Consider the following 14,570-nt stretch of genomic DNA (forward strand, 5'->3'; position numbering starts at 1 on the left):
CATTTTCAAGGGTGTTAATGTCTGAGATGCGATATGGGTTCCAAACAGATGAGCTGTATTCGAGGATGGGTCTGGCAAAGTTTTGTAAGCTCTGGTAAGTAGTGTGAGATTGCGAGAGCAGAAGCTACATAGGATTAGGTTTACAACTCTTGAAGCCTTCTTGGCTATATTGTTGTTGTTGTTGTTGTTGTTGTTGTTGTTGTTGTTGTTGTTGTTATTAAAGGTGAAGTAATCACTGACAGGGAGTACATTATGATGCATGATTTTATGAACAACAGTTAAATCAGTTCAGAGATGACATAGTTGTAAATTTTTTAGATTTAGTATTTGAAGTCTGGAGGAGTAGGGTAATTTGTTACATGAGGAGGGGTGAAGGACTCTTCTTGTGAAGTATTTGTGAACTCCTTTGATTTTATTAATATCTGATATGTAGTATGGATTCCACACAGGTGAGCTATATTCCAGAATAGGTCTTACAAATGTTTTGTATGCTCAGGTTAATGAATCACTGTTTCTAGAGAAGAAGCTACATAAGATTAGGTTTACAATTCTTAATGCTTTTTTGGCAATGCTGTTAGAGTGGGCTTTAGCACTTAGGTCATTGGAAATGAGTATTCCAAGGTCTTTGACTGAGTGAGGGTCCTCTGTTAGTTCAGTTTTACCAAGTATGTAATTAGTATTCGGATTCTTTTTACCAATGTGTAAGACGGAGCATTTGTGGAAGGCAGGTTGGCAGAACTGGGGTAGGTGGGCCCACTTGCGATTTCCACTAGTGATTTGGGCAAACTGGTTTGTACTAGCTGAATACCAGCTCTTCTCTAAGCCAAATGCAAGTCACTCTCTTTGCGGACAGAACATCAAAGATGGACAGCCGCAAAGTTTAAGCAATTTTGTATCAAACTCCCCTACTCTTCTGTGCATTGTTCTGTGTTCTATCATTCATCTCATCTTTCTGCTTCTAACTTCAAATTATGGACCGACTACATAGCCAAATTACAAGTAGCTTAAGAAGAGAGCCTTCTTCTCCAGCTATTGCCTTTTTTTCTAATTCTCAAAGAAACTCTTTTGACAATGTACAACAAATCTATTGTCCCTCGTTAGATGGATTAATGTAAATTCCACTTCTTTCCATATTATTTTTCCAGAGCAGAGGTAGGATTCAGCTGGTTTGGGAGAACCAGGAGTGGCAACCCCCCAGGCACAATCCCATCACATTTTGCTGTGTTTTTGATGCTGCACACATGCACGGATGTAGCATGCAAGCAAATTGTTGTGTTGTTTGACTTTGCAGAAAGTGTGCAAGAGTGAATCGCCATATTTTGTGATGCTGCAAACATGCATGGATGGTGCATGCGTGACTGAAGAGAGCATGCACGCACAATCACATTTCCAACAACCAGTGCTGGGCAAACTGGTTGTTACAACATGTGAAACCCACCTTTGTTCCAGATATCTTGTAGATATTAGTTCACAAGAATCCAACCCTGGACCTCTACCAAATTAAAGTTCAATATCTGCTTGTTATGCCGGGCTTCACGTTACAAGCCCCCAATTAAGTCCAAAGTAGAAATTCAAACACACACGTTTGTAAAGTAAACAAAGCTGTTTTATCAAAAGGAAAATACTGTACAAAATGCATTTTTAATCAGCCAAGGCGCTCTCCCGCACACTATAAGCCTTGAATGCTGTGAAAAACAAAATAAAAGCAAAGCAAATAAAAAGCAGCTGTGAAGACGTCACAGCCACCCCTCTTCAAGAGTCCTCACACTGAAACTTCTGTGAATTGTTCCACAAAGTCCTTGTAAACCCTTTTGTAAATTTACAATAAAGCAAACCACAAGTCTCTTTCTCTCAAAACGGATAATTTCCCACGCCGAGAGGCAACGACACTGGCAATTTATCAGCAGCCCCATTAGCCTAATTGCCCCAGCTACAGGTGTTCTCCCTTATTTCCTTTAATACTTGCCCAGTTGTTCCTTCCTTTTCACAAACCTGCTCCTGCGAGCATCTATGAATCCTTCTCCTTCTGATTCTAATAATGATGATGATGATTCACTAATGGGGTAATTGGTTAATGGGCTGCCTGTAATTACCGCCTCATCCGATGCTGTTTCAATCCCAGAAACGTCCCTTGATACAGACGCTTCACTGTCGGAAGCTGTTGGCATTAAAACTGGCCTCTGATAACATGAGGATTCTCCCACATCAACCCCCACAGTCCTTGGAGCAGGAGCTGGTCCAGAGCCAACCACAACACTACTGTATTTGGGAAACATATAATCAACATAACAATATGACAGATAGATACATGAGAGCCTACTTCTGAAAGAAGAGTGACTTCATAACACAAAACTGTATGTTTCCAAAGATCCAGTAAGTTCAGAGCTACTAAATAGTTTCACTATTGTTCTGTCGGGCTCTCTGGTAGAATCCTCCCAAAAATTCACAGGTACAAATTTCAGACACACACACGTTTGAAAATTCAAAACAATGTTCTTTATAATGAAAATTCACTTAAACTAAGCCCTCTTTTGGGATAGCAAAGAGCACTCGTCTCCAAACAAACTGGTAATTTATACAAATCCCTTATCAGTCCTGTGATACTTAGCTTGCAGCTGTGAGGCAATTCAAAGTCCTTCTTTCACAAAGTGAAACACACTTTGCTCTGGTTTAGTTTCAAAGCAGGGAAAAATCAGCACACAAAAAGTCAAAGTCAGTAAAGCAGTCCTGAAACACAACGATCAGATAATCCTCCACAATGGCCAAACCCACATGCTGCTCTTTATAGCAGCCTCACTAATTACCACAGCCCCACCCAACCACAGGTGGCCTCATTTTCTTTGATAATAATCTCTCAGTTGTTGCTGCCTATGCATCGCCCTCCGCATGTGTGGCTGTATCATTAACTCTTGTTCTGAATCCAAGGAGGAGCTAGATAATTGATCTCCTTCTGAGCTATCTGCCACACTTTCCTCCTCCCTGTCACTCATGCCTTTTGGTCAGAGGAGCCTTCATCATCAGATTCCACCGGGGGCAAAACAGGCCTGCAGCATGTGGATGTCTCCCCCACACCCACAGTCCTTGGGGCAGGAGCTGGGCCAGAGCTAACCACAACAACTATATTTAGATTCTTCTTTCATTATTCAAGTGATTCCTCTCTAGGTCATTATGCAGCAAAAACCAAGGCGAAAAAAATAAATTTAAGTTTCAACAGATATTGTTACAGTCCACTGATCATAAGGGGAAAAAATGGAAGACTGCCACTTCCTGTTGCAATTTCCTCTTTTTGTTTTCATCAGCCAAATTACCAGCGGGTTGCTACTAGCTTGGGCAAACCAATCCGAACCAGGATGAACCCAATGCTGGTGGTGTCCCATATAATTTGTAATGATGCTTTGTATTTTCTTCAAAATATAATTCCATTTCTTTTCTAATTCTTTTTATTTTAAAATTTAGTGTCCACCTTTCTGCCCTTTCTATAACATTTTATACATGACTTAGATGAAGTGATTGAAGATGCACCCATCATATTTGTGAGTGATATAAAACTAGAGGGTAAATGTTAATATTTTGGAAGATAGCTTCATGATATGTAGAATCTTGACCAGCGATGCCAAACTCAAGGCCATGGGATGGATCCAATAGTAATAGCATTTAGACTTGTAAACCACTCCGTAGTGCTTTTACAGCCCTGTCTAAGTGGTTTATAGAATCAGCATATTGACCCCAACAACCTGGGTCCTCATTTTACCCACCTTGGAAGGATGGAAGGCTGAGTCAATCTTGAGTCAGTGGTGAAATTTGAATTGCTAAACTACAGCTAGCAATTAGCTGAAGTAGCCTGCAGTGTTCCACTCTAACCACTATGCCACTCCAGCTCTTAATAGGCCAGCCCACAATATAGTCAGATTCAGCCCACAGGGCCATTCTGGAAAATGTAAGGAGCTGGCCTGGTCTACTCAATTTGAAGAGGAAACATGGCAACATTTTGGAGAATGGTGTCAAGCTGGCTATACCAACTCAGCTGGCCATAACCACAGCCTTTCCACAACCACTAAAGAAAGTGTTTATGAGGCCCCTCCTCAAGAAACCTTCCCTGGATCTAGTCTTTTGAACAACTATTGTCCAGTCTCCAACCTGCCCTTTGTGGATAAAGTTATGGAGAAAGTGGTGGCGCTCCAACTCCTGCAGTCCTATCTAAACCCATTTTAGCCTGGCTTCAGACCTGGTTACAGCACGGAAAATGCTTTGGTGACACTGATGCATAATCTCTGGTGGGCCAAGGATAAGGGTCACTCATCTATCCTGGTTCTTCTTGACTTCTCAGGGGTGTTCAATACCATTGATCATGGTATCCTTCTATGATGGTTGGAGGAGTTGGGAGTGGGAGGCACCATTTTACGGTGGTTCTCATCTTACCTCTCCAGCTGGTTAGTGTTAATGGGAGGAGTGAGATCAACCCCTAAGCCTGTCCTTTGTGGGCTGCCACAGGGCTCAGTCCTCTCTCTCCTCCTGTTCAACATCTACATGAAATGGCTGTAGGTGTTTCATGCAGATCATCCAATGGCACGGGGTGAGGTATCAACACTACACTTATGATACTCAGCTGTACATTTGTATCTTCTGTCAGTTCAGCGAAGCAGTGAATGTTTATAGTTTTATTAGATTTGTATGCCACCCCTCTCCGCAGACTCGGGGCAGCTCACAACAACAATAATAACAGTATACAATGTAACAAATCTAATATTAAAAAATATCTAAAATCCCATCATTTAAAAATCATACAACATACCATACATAAACTATATAAGCCCGGGGGAGATGTCTTAATTCCCCCATGCCTGGCGATATAGGTGGGTCTTGAGCAATTTACAAAAGGCCAGGAGGGTGGGGGCAGTTCTGATCTCTGGGGGGAGTTGGTTCCAGAGGGCCAGGGCCGCCACAGAGAAGGCTCTTCCCCTGGGGCGTGCCAGATGACATCGTTTAGTCGATGGGACCTGGAGAAGGCCAACTCTGTGGGATCGTGTCGGTTGCTGGGATTCGTGTGGCAGAAGACAATCCTGGAGATATTTGGTCCAATGCCATGTAGGGCTTTATAGGTCATTGCCAACACTTTAAATTGTGACTGGAAACTGATCGGCAGCCAATGCAAGCCATGGGGTGTTGAAGAAACGTGGGTGAACCTGGTTAACTCCACAATGGTTCTCGTGGCCGCATTATACATGATCTGAAGTTTCCGAACACTTTTCAAAGGTAGCCCCATGTAGAGAGTGTTGCAGTAATCGAAACTTGAAGTGATGAGGGTGTGAACGACTGTGAGCAGTGACTCCCTGTCCAAATAGGGGCACAACTGGTGCACCAGGCGAATCTATGCAAACGCCCTCCTCGCCACAGCCGAAAGATGATGTTCCAATGTCAGCTGTGGATCAAGGAGCATGCCCAAGTTACGGATCCTCTCTGAGGGGGGCAGTAATTCCCCCCCAAGGTAATGGATGGACAGATGGAATTATCCTTGGGAGGCAAAACCCACAGCCGCTCTGTCTTGTCCGGGTTGAGTTTGAGCTTGTTGACACCCATCCAGATCCCAACAGCCTCCAGGCACTGGTACATCACTTCCACTGCTTCGCTGACTGGAATGTGATGTGGTGGTGTATGGAAGCCATGAGGGTCTGGATGCGAGTCATCAGGTTCATGCTCAACCCTGACAAGACTGAGTGGCTGTGGGTCCTGCCCCCTAAGGACCATATCACCTATCCATCTTTGGCACTGTGGGAGAAATAAATAACCTCCTCAGATAGTGTTCATAACTTGGGCATCCTCTTAGATCCCCAGCTAAAGTTAGCGCAACATCTTACAGCTGTGGTTAGGGGGGCTTTTGTGCAAGTGCATCTTGTCCACCAGTTGTGACCCTACTTAGACCAGGAGGCTCTTTGCCCAGTCACTCATGCCCTCATCACCTCACATCTCGACTGTTTCAACTTGTTCTACATGGGGCTACCCTTGAAAAGCATTTAGAGACTTCAGCTGATTCAAAATGCAGCTGTGTGAGCCATAGCAGGTATATCGAGATACACCCCTATTACTACAATCCTTGCAGTCTCTGGACGCAATTCAAAGTGTTTGTTATTAGCCCTGCATGGCCTAGGATCAGGCTACTTACAGGACTGCCCTCTGCCTCATTACCTCTCTGCGGCCAATAACGGCACACAGGGTTGGCCTTCTCCAGGTCCCATCTGCCAAACAATGTCAGCTGGTGGGCCCATGGGGAAGGGCCTTCAATGTGGCGGCTCCTAACTGCCTCTGGAGATCCGTACTATCCCCACTCTACTGGTCTTCCAGAAAACTGTTAAGACCGGCTTTTCTAGCAGGCCTGGGATTAAGAATGATTGACAGTATGTATGTCATTTGCTGTTTTATTGTTATTGCATTGCACATTATTCTTTATTATAATTATTGTGAGTTGGACAGCATATAAATGTCACAAAGGAAGGAAGGAAGGAAGGAAGGAAGGAAGGAAGGAAGGAAGGAAGGAAGGAAGGAAGGAAGGAGGGAGATATGTTTAGCCTAACAAAGAGAAGCCTTAGGGGTGACATTATAGCAGTCTTCCAATGGTTGAAGTACTGTCACAGAGAAGAAGGTATCGGTTTATTCTCCAAACATTAATTCTTAAAATTACAACTGCTAAAATTAATCCATATACTGATGTCATATGGCTTTGATGCCAATCAGCATAAAACCCATGTTGTATCTTTCACAGAGTGATAACCAAGAATACTGTGGGGGGAGGGGAACTCTAACCTATGTCGAAAGGCCACAACTGGGACTAGTCAAGACCTTAAACAAGATAAATATTCAAGTTTTAACCATCTCCTTCTTTCTGTCCTGAATCCAAATCAGTCCATGTTGAGCAATTTAAAATGTGCTCAATATATTTTGATGAGAAACAATGGATGAAGACTCACCAAGAAGAGAAGCAATCTAGAACTAAGGAGAAATTTCCTTGCGGTGAGAGCAATCAACCCATGGGAAAGCTTGCCTTTAGAAGCTGTGGGATCATCTTTCAAAGCTTTCAAAAAGAGAATGGACTGCCATTGATCTCAAATGGTATATGGTCTCCTGCTTGAGTAGGGGGTTGGATTAGACGACCTCCAAGATCCCTTCCAACTGTATTACTATATGTTCTAATATGCCTTCCGTGTCACGGGTATTTGAATGAAGTAGTTTAGGAAATAGATTACTGTGAGCTGGGATGCTTTTGATGTCTGGGGCTCTGGTACTCTAGTCACCGTCACTTCAGGTAAGCATTGATATTCCAGTTGCAATTTGACTTCACAGAAATGTGAAATAGATTGTTGTGAAACCTTGGAGATCTTTGCAGACAACTGTATGAATTTTAAGTAATGGGATAGGCAGAATGGATTTCTTGAAGGTATGTGCATAGTAGCTGCTGATCGGAACTTAAGTCTAAGTTTGAATCAATCTATCATATCTCTCTCTCTCTCTCTCTCTTTCTTTCTCTATCTATCTATCTATCTATCTATCTATCTATCTCTATTTGTTCACTCCAATTGAAGAAGCAAATCATTCTCTATGTGTGGTAATTTGAATTCCTCAACAGGAATCTCTGACTAATGTTTTTACTCAGATTAATTTATGGGATAATTACAGTCTTCTAAATTATTGAGGCTAATTAATTCCAGTAGTTGCAATTTCAAATGAAGGTTTTATATTATATTATTCACATGGATGTCAGGGTTTAAAGAGAGAGAGAGGGAGAGAAGAATTGTTATCATGAATATAAGGCAGAAAACAGACATAATTAAAACTTGGAATTGAAGAAACAACAAGAAGGCAGATGTAACATCAGAGGCCCAGACAGCTGGGACTGAGTGGTATTTTTTGTCAAGCATTCATGGAAATAAAATCACTGTGACTACGCTTTCGATGTCTGGGGATCAGGTACTCGAGTCACCGTCACTTCAGGTAAGCATTGATATTCCAATTGCAATTTGACTTCACAGATATATAAATTAGATTGTTAAGAAACCTAGGAAATATTTATGGAAAATGCGTGGATTTTATAAGTAATGGGATGGGTGGAATGGATTTCTTGAAAGGTCTGTGTATAGAAATTGCTGATCAGAACATCTGTGAAAATTAAGATCCATTTTAATTGAATTAAATTAAGTTCCTTCCTGACAAATGTGAATGCTGGCTAGTTTTCCCTCTTAGTTATTTGATTGGGGTTGAATGAAATCAGTCAATATATTTATATTTGACAGCTGTCAGAGAAAATAAATAAAGGACAAGAATTCAGCCAGCCCTCCCCTCTGTCAAAGCCATATTACTTCTTATTATTAATTGAAGAGGTTCTTCAAAAGCCATGAAGATATCTTCAAAATATGGGCCCTCATTTCTTCATTGCCACCCCCCCCCAAAAAAAAAACAATTAATGAAATGAACTATTTGGGAAAGGAGACCTCAGTACTTCAAGTAAAATCTTGCTGTCAATTCTTAAATGTATTCTTGGACTTTGTAGCCTTGAAAATTTGGCATATCTCATTGCTTAGTTGAGGTTTTCTAGGATTTTTATATACTCTGAAAACAATCTGCTAGTTCTGTTTATTTTTTATAAAAACACTTCCTGGTGCTTGAATAGACTTCTTGTTCGGCTGATGAGCAAGCATTTCAGTAAAATTATCCTAAACCAAATGGTTATACATATTTATTATTTTATTTATTTATTTTATTTCTATGAGACTCAGGGCAGCTTACAGCGTATTAGAAATATTAGAAATCTACATAAAACAATATTCTAAAAACCCACAAAACTAAACAAACATATACCTAAGTGCTTTTTGTAAAGGAACTAATTAAAATCGAACAAGGTGTAACTATGCTTACTTTGATCATTGGGGCCAAGGAACCATGGTGACCGTCACTTCAGGTAAAAAAAAATATTCCTACTTTATTTTTTTTCACTAATGTTAGAAGGTTTATTATTATTTTATTCTTTAAACTTTGGACTAGTTCCCGGTGTCATAGATATTCATTACCGGGGGTTAACTATACAGCAATTGTGGTTTAATAGTTAATTACACTAAAATGGAGAAATAGTAGTAGGAGAAATATAGGATGAGGTGGATTTTGTAGGAATTCCATGTAGCTATCATTTAGAGCAAAATTGATATCTGTTATCCTATTAAGTCTAAGTTTGAATCAATCTATTATCTATGTCACTATTTCTATTATACTTTTCTCATGGATATCATGAATCAAAGTGAGGATTGCCACCTTTTAATTATATAATTAAAGAGAAATAGAGTAGAATTGTGAATATAAATATGAGGCAGACAATAGGCTTAATTAAAATGGGAAATGGAAAAACAACAAGAAGGCAGATGTAACATCAGACAGTTGGGACTGAGAGGTATTTTTTGTCATGGGAATAAAATTATTGCGACTATGCTTTTGATGTGTGGGGACAAGGAACTCTCCTAACCGTAGCTAGTGGTAAGTTAAACCTGGGAGGGGTTTTTTTTTGTTATTATTCTTTACACCAATTTTCTTTAAGCATTTTGTGAGATTTTCTCTCTCTATTTTATGTTGTTTTTAAAGTGATAAGTGATGTAAACCAAATGTTTTTGAATGACCATTAACATTGGTACTTTGAAAAATATCTATACTAAATTAAATATCTTATTCACAAATCCATCCAAAACATACTTCCAAGAGGGTTTCAGATTATTCTTTTTTTAAATTGTACTTCTAAATCCAGATATTAAGGGCGTGTGTGTATAGTCTTAAGGCTAGAAATTCAGGGTCCCGTCCCCCCCTTAGTAATTTGATTTGTCCTAAGGAATTTGCTGTCTTTTTAAGATATTCAAAGTATATTTTAGTTTGGAGTTACTGTAAATTTGATCTAAGCTGGTTTTTATGGTCTGGAATGGGCAAAATAATTCTTTGTTAGGTTTTTGTACATGCTTTGAATTTAATTGTCTTAGCGTGACGACTTTTATTACTGGGGCAAAGGAACAATGGTCACCGTTACCTCAGGTATGATATGTTTCATTTTTTCTACCTCTTCCATGTGCTTTTAATTTGTTTGTTTTTTTATGTTTCCTTTAATTCTCTATCTGATATTAAAATCTGTGTCACACTTAGCTCTTGAACATAAATAATCTTATTGGGGAGCCCATTCTGAGAGCAGAGAGAAAACAATCTCTCAATTATTTTCTCTGTGTGACCATTCGCATTTTTTTGCTATTCCTAAAGAAAAATTGTAATTGATTGCCTAGACTGCGTTAAGTATCTTATTTATAAACTCATGCACAATGTGACTTCTAATAGGACTTGAGATTATTCGGAGGCCTTTTAAAAATACATGTGTATATATCTCTAACATTAAGGCATTAACATTAAGGCATCAGGTTTTTGAGTTTGTCCATTGCAACCAAAAATATAATAAGCCACTTAAATGAATTTTTTCTTTGGAGATTTATAAATTGAGTCAATGATTTTCATGGTCAACGAAGAATAATATGATTCCTTGTTAAGTTTTGGTACATGGCTTGTATTTGGTTAAATTGATGTGATAGCTTGGACTACTGGGGCAAAGGAACCCCGGTCACAGTAAGCTCAGGTATGTTTTTTTCATTCTTTTTACTTCTTTCATATGTTATTAATTTGGATTTCTCCCCTCCCTTTTGGCTTTAATTCTCTAAATAGCATTCAAAATTTGGTTTGCGGCACTGTTAGAATTTTGACATACAGGCTTATTGGAAAGAACATTTTGAAAATGGAGAAGGTGACCTTTTAATGAATACCTTTGCACTACATTTTTTTTCCGCTATTCCTGAAAAAAAATGATACTCTAGCCTAAATTACCTTTCTGATTTATAAATCCATCCAGAAATAGGTTCAAATAGGATTTTGGTCCATGGATTTATTTTTTAAAATTTTCTTCTAAATTTAAACAATGGCATCAGGCAGCCCAAAATTATAATAAGCAACAGTGACTTCTAAAACCCAAAGATTTTATCCATCTCCAAATCTAAGTATCAAAGCCCAGAATTGTTTTGCCATAATATATATTTTGTCTTAAAGCACTAAGAACCTCAGGGATTTTTCTCCCTTTAATCATTTGATTAGTCCTGAAAAATTGATATATCATGTTTATCTTTTTAAACCATTCAAACGTATTTCGTGTGATACATCTATAAAATAGGTCTTAGCCAATTTTTTCATGGTCTGTAAAAGGCAAAATAATTCTTCATTAAGTTTTGGTACATGGCTTGAACTTGGTTGACTTGATGTGACTACTTCGAGTACTGGGGTAAAGGAACGTCTGTCGTAGTCACCTCAGGTATGTTCTTATCATTCTTTCTACCTCTTTTGTTACTTATTTGGAGGGTTTTTTCCCTTTTTTTTTACTTAGTAGAGTACTTAGGTACTTAAGCAATTCTATTGAAAAGTGCATTCTGGGAAAAAGAGAGTTCTAATTGATATCTTTGTGAATATGTTTGTTATTCCTTTTTTTAAAAAATCATTTTTCTCTAGGCTCAGTTAAATTTGTTCTTTTTAAACCCATTCAGAACCTGCTTCTAATAGGACTTTAAGAGCAAATTGTTCTTCTGAATGTAGACATTAGGGGATCAAAAAATTGATTCAAAAGTCAGAACAAGCAATAGTGTCACCTCATAGTCAAAGATTTTATGCATCCAACATCTAATAAAGTCCAGAATCCTCCTGACACAATATATACAATTTTTGTACTTATGGATTTTTCCTTCAGTAATCTAATTAGTCCCAAACCATTTATATGTAGTTTTTATCATTTTAAACTATTCAAACAATATTTTTGTTTGAGATTTATATAAATTAAGGTTAAGTCATTTTTCCATAGTCTGGAAAGGACAAAATAATTCCTCATTAGGTTTTTGTACATGGTTTGCATTTGGTTGATCTGATGTGACTACTTTGACATCTGGGGTAAAGGAACAACCGTTGTAGTCACCTCAGGTATGTTTTTATCATTCTTTCTATATATTGGTTATTAATTTGGATTTTTTTCTTTCATTTTTGTGCTTTAATTTTCTAAGTTATGTTGAAATCTTGTCTGTCGCACTGTTAAAGTTCTGAGACATAAGCAATCCCGAAATCTCACTCAGAAGACAGGGTGAACTTTTAATTTTAATTAAGTGTAAATTAAAATAACCAACATATATACATATATATATATATGTGTATATATTTGATGAACTATGCCGACAGAATTTTAATATATTTATATTATTTTTATATATTTCATATATGTTTTGAAGTCCTTAAAATTCAATGTATAATTCATCAATTAAGGCTAAGATTTGGCTCCTAATAGTCAAACTTCTTGTATGAATACCCCGTGACTATTATTCGTTGTGACAACTGGTTTGACTATTGGGGAAAAGGAACCCCAGTCGTCGTCTCCTCAGGTAAAAAACATTCTTTTTTTCTAAGACATTCATTTTGTGAGGTTTTCATTGTGATTTTCATGCAGTTTTCTTGGATTCACTAGAATCTATTTCAGGAAGAATTGAATCTGTATAGCAAAAATCGAAATGAGACCTCTTTTGTTTGTCTGTTCTGTTCTCCCCCCCCCCTTTTTTTTTTCTTCTAAAATACCATTTTATAATTTCTATTTTATTTTGTTTATTTGAAAGAATTTAGGAGAATTGTTGCGAACAAAATTGGGTTCTTAGTATTCTTAACCAAAATAATAAATAAATAAATAGTTAGCACGATCTGGAAATGGGATGCTATCCTATTGAAATTTTATTAGGCTTGTTCTGAAAGATGGGAGGAAACTGCAAAATTTTATTGGACATTTACTTTAATATTATTCCAGTCTAGTTCTCAGTGACTGTGAAGAGTTAAGTATATAATTCAAAGTTATGTTAATGTACAAGTCAATACTGCTGTTAACACAGTAAATCTTTTTTTTCCTGGATCATATATGTGTCTTATATGTAAGAGAAAATTTATTAATTTGAAAGGATTTTGCTTCTGTTGGAGAAACGCATTCTCCTATTCTCTCAATGTTTTTAATTTCTGAGATATTTAAACCAAAAGATGAAAAATGTCACATACCCAGTGCTAGAAATGAAATTGTTTGTTCCTTTCTCTTTTCCTTTACTGTTCATTTCAGTTATTTCAATTTAGAAGTAAAATCGCAATTTAGATATATTATTTACAAAGTGTAGATTTGTTTGTCTACTGAATTGTTGCCTGTTTTTCTATTGACACCCATTTCTATTGTTTTTGTCCTCCATTCTTATAATTCTTCCATTCTTTAATTATTTTATTATTATTATTATTTTGCTCCGTTACGGCCCTTTAAAGAAATGGCCTGTTTTTACAACCTGTTTCATGCAACATAACAGATGGTTAAAGTTTTCTGCTGTAAATTGGATGAATTTTAATGTATGGATGAATTCTCTATCTCTTGGGTTATTTCTTTATCATACACTTTTATTATTTTATTTCCTGATCTTTGTGGGATTTATTGTTCATTGTGAGATGGATTTCTAGCTCTGAATTAAGGTTAGGAGGGAATCCAACACAGATTCCCATTTGAATTAAACAAAAGTAAAATTGTGATTTAATTGCCTTTAAAGAGAATGAAGTTAGAAAGATTGAACAAAAAGTTGGTTAGATAAAATAAAATAAAAAATAAAAATCAGTATGATTTTAAAAATATATAATTAATGTGTCTATTTGCAGCTCGGAGATTTTTTTGGGGGGGAGGAGGGGGCTAAAACTAAAATAGCCAGATACAAAACAGAATATTCTGGGATTTTTAGAGAGCAGGTGGTGATAGATTCGTTTCTCAGTTTTAGTGTATTTTAAGATTCAAGTTTCATATGAAAGGGTTTGGGGCTTCTAAAATAATTCTGGATGGCTGAAAATAGCCCTAAATGTTTCGAAAACAACATCTGTTTTTTTCGAGTCCTCTTCCTCCTCCCTTTTCCAAAAATAAATATGATTTATCATGTTTTAATTTTATCAAGGAAAAAAAAGTTAAGGTCTTTCCTTAGGCCTTTTTTTTTTTTTGGCTGGAACCCTACAGTTTCTGCACATTTTCCTTCTAGAAACCACACAGTAAAATGGTAAGGAAACAGAATAATTTCTATTGATTCAGCTTTAATAATCGCATGTTTTCTACTGGTTACAATGATGACCTCTTTTATTTAATTAATATGTCTTAATGTTATTTGATGACTTGATTATTATAACAATATATTTTAATTATGTTTTCTGTTTTGTATCAGTGGTTTATTGTTTTTTAATAATTTTGCACTAAGCTTGTTATTGAATACTAGATTTTTTTTTTTTTTAATGAATTACTCATGAGGGAAATGACTGGTTTTATTCGGGTGGTTTATTTAAAAAAAGAAAATAATGACTTTGTGGCATGAATCAGGATTGACCTCTTTTTATGGGGCAGGTGTTTCTTCCAAAGTAACCAGGAAAGCTGTTTTTGAATTTTCTTAATTGTAAAAAATACCACCTTTTCTTTTAAATTGAGATCA

The 14,570-nt window shown here is 37.2% G+C and overlaps 1 protein-coding gene and 1 gene segment (V, D, J or C); both read left to right on the forward strand.

The window, feature by feature from the left end:
* Positions 1-14,570, forward strand: part of LOC139154299 (uncharacterized) — a 1,065,525-nt gene that overhangs the window by 998,217 nt on the left and 52,738 nt on the right. The window contains exon 3 of the mRNA XM_070728717.1: positions 8,889-8,947. Within this exon, the coding sequence (XP_070584818.1) occupies positions 8,889-8,947 (59 nt within the window). The remainder of the gene's footprint in view (positions 1-8,888; positions 8,948-14,570) is intronic.
* LOC139154462 (Ig gamma-2C chain C region-like) overlaps positions 11,301-14,570 on the forward strand; it is a 96,410-nt gene continuing 93,140 nt past the window's right edge. The window contains exon 1 of the C gene segment in view: positions 11,301-11,365.

The sequence above is a fragment of the Erythrolamprus reginae genome, chromosome Z, assembly GCF_031021105.1.
Source record: "Erythrolamprus reginae isolate rEryReg1 chromosome Z, rEryReg1.hap1, whole genome shotgun sequence".
Classification (NCBI taxonomy): domain Eukaryota; kingdom Metazoa; phylum Chordata; class Lepidosauria; order Squamata; family Dipsadidae; genus Erythrolamprus; species Erythrolamprus reginae.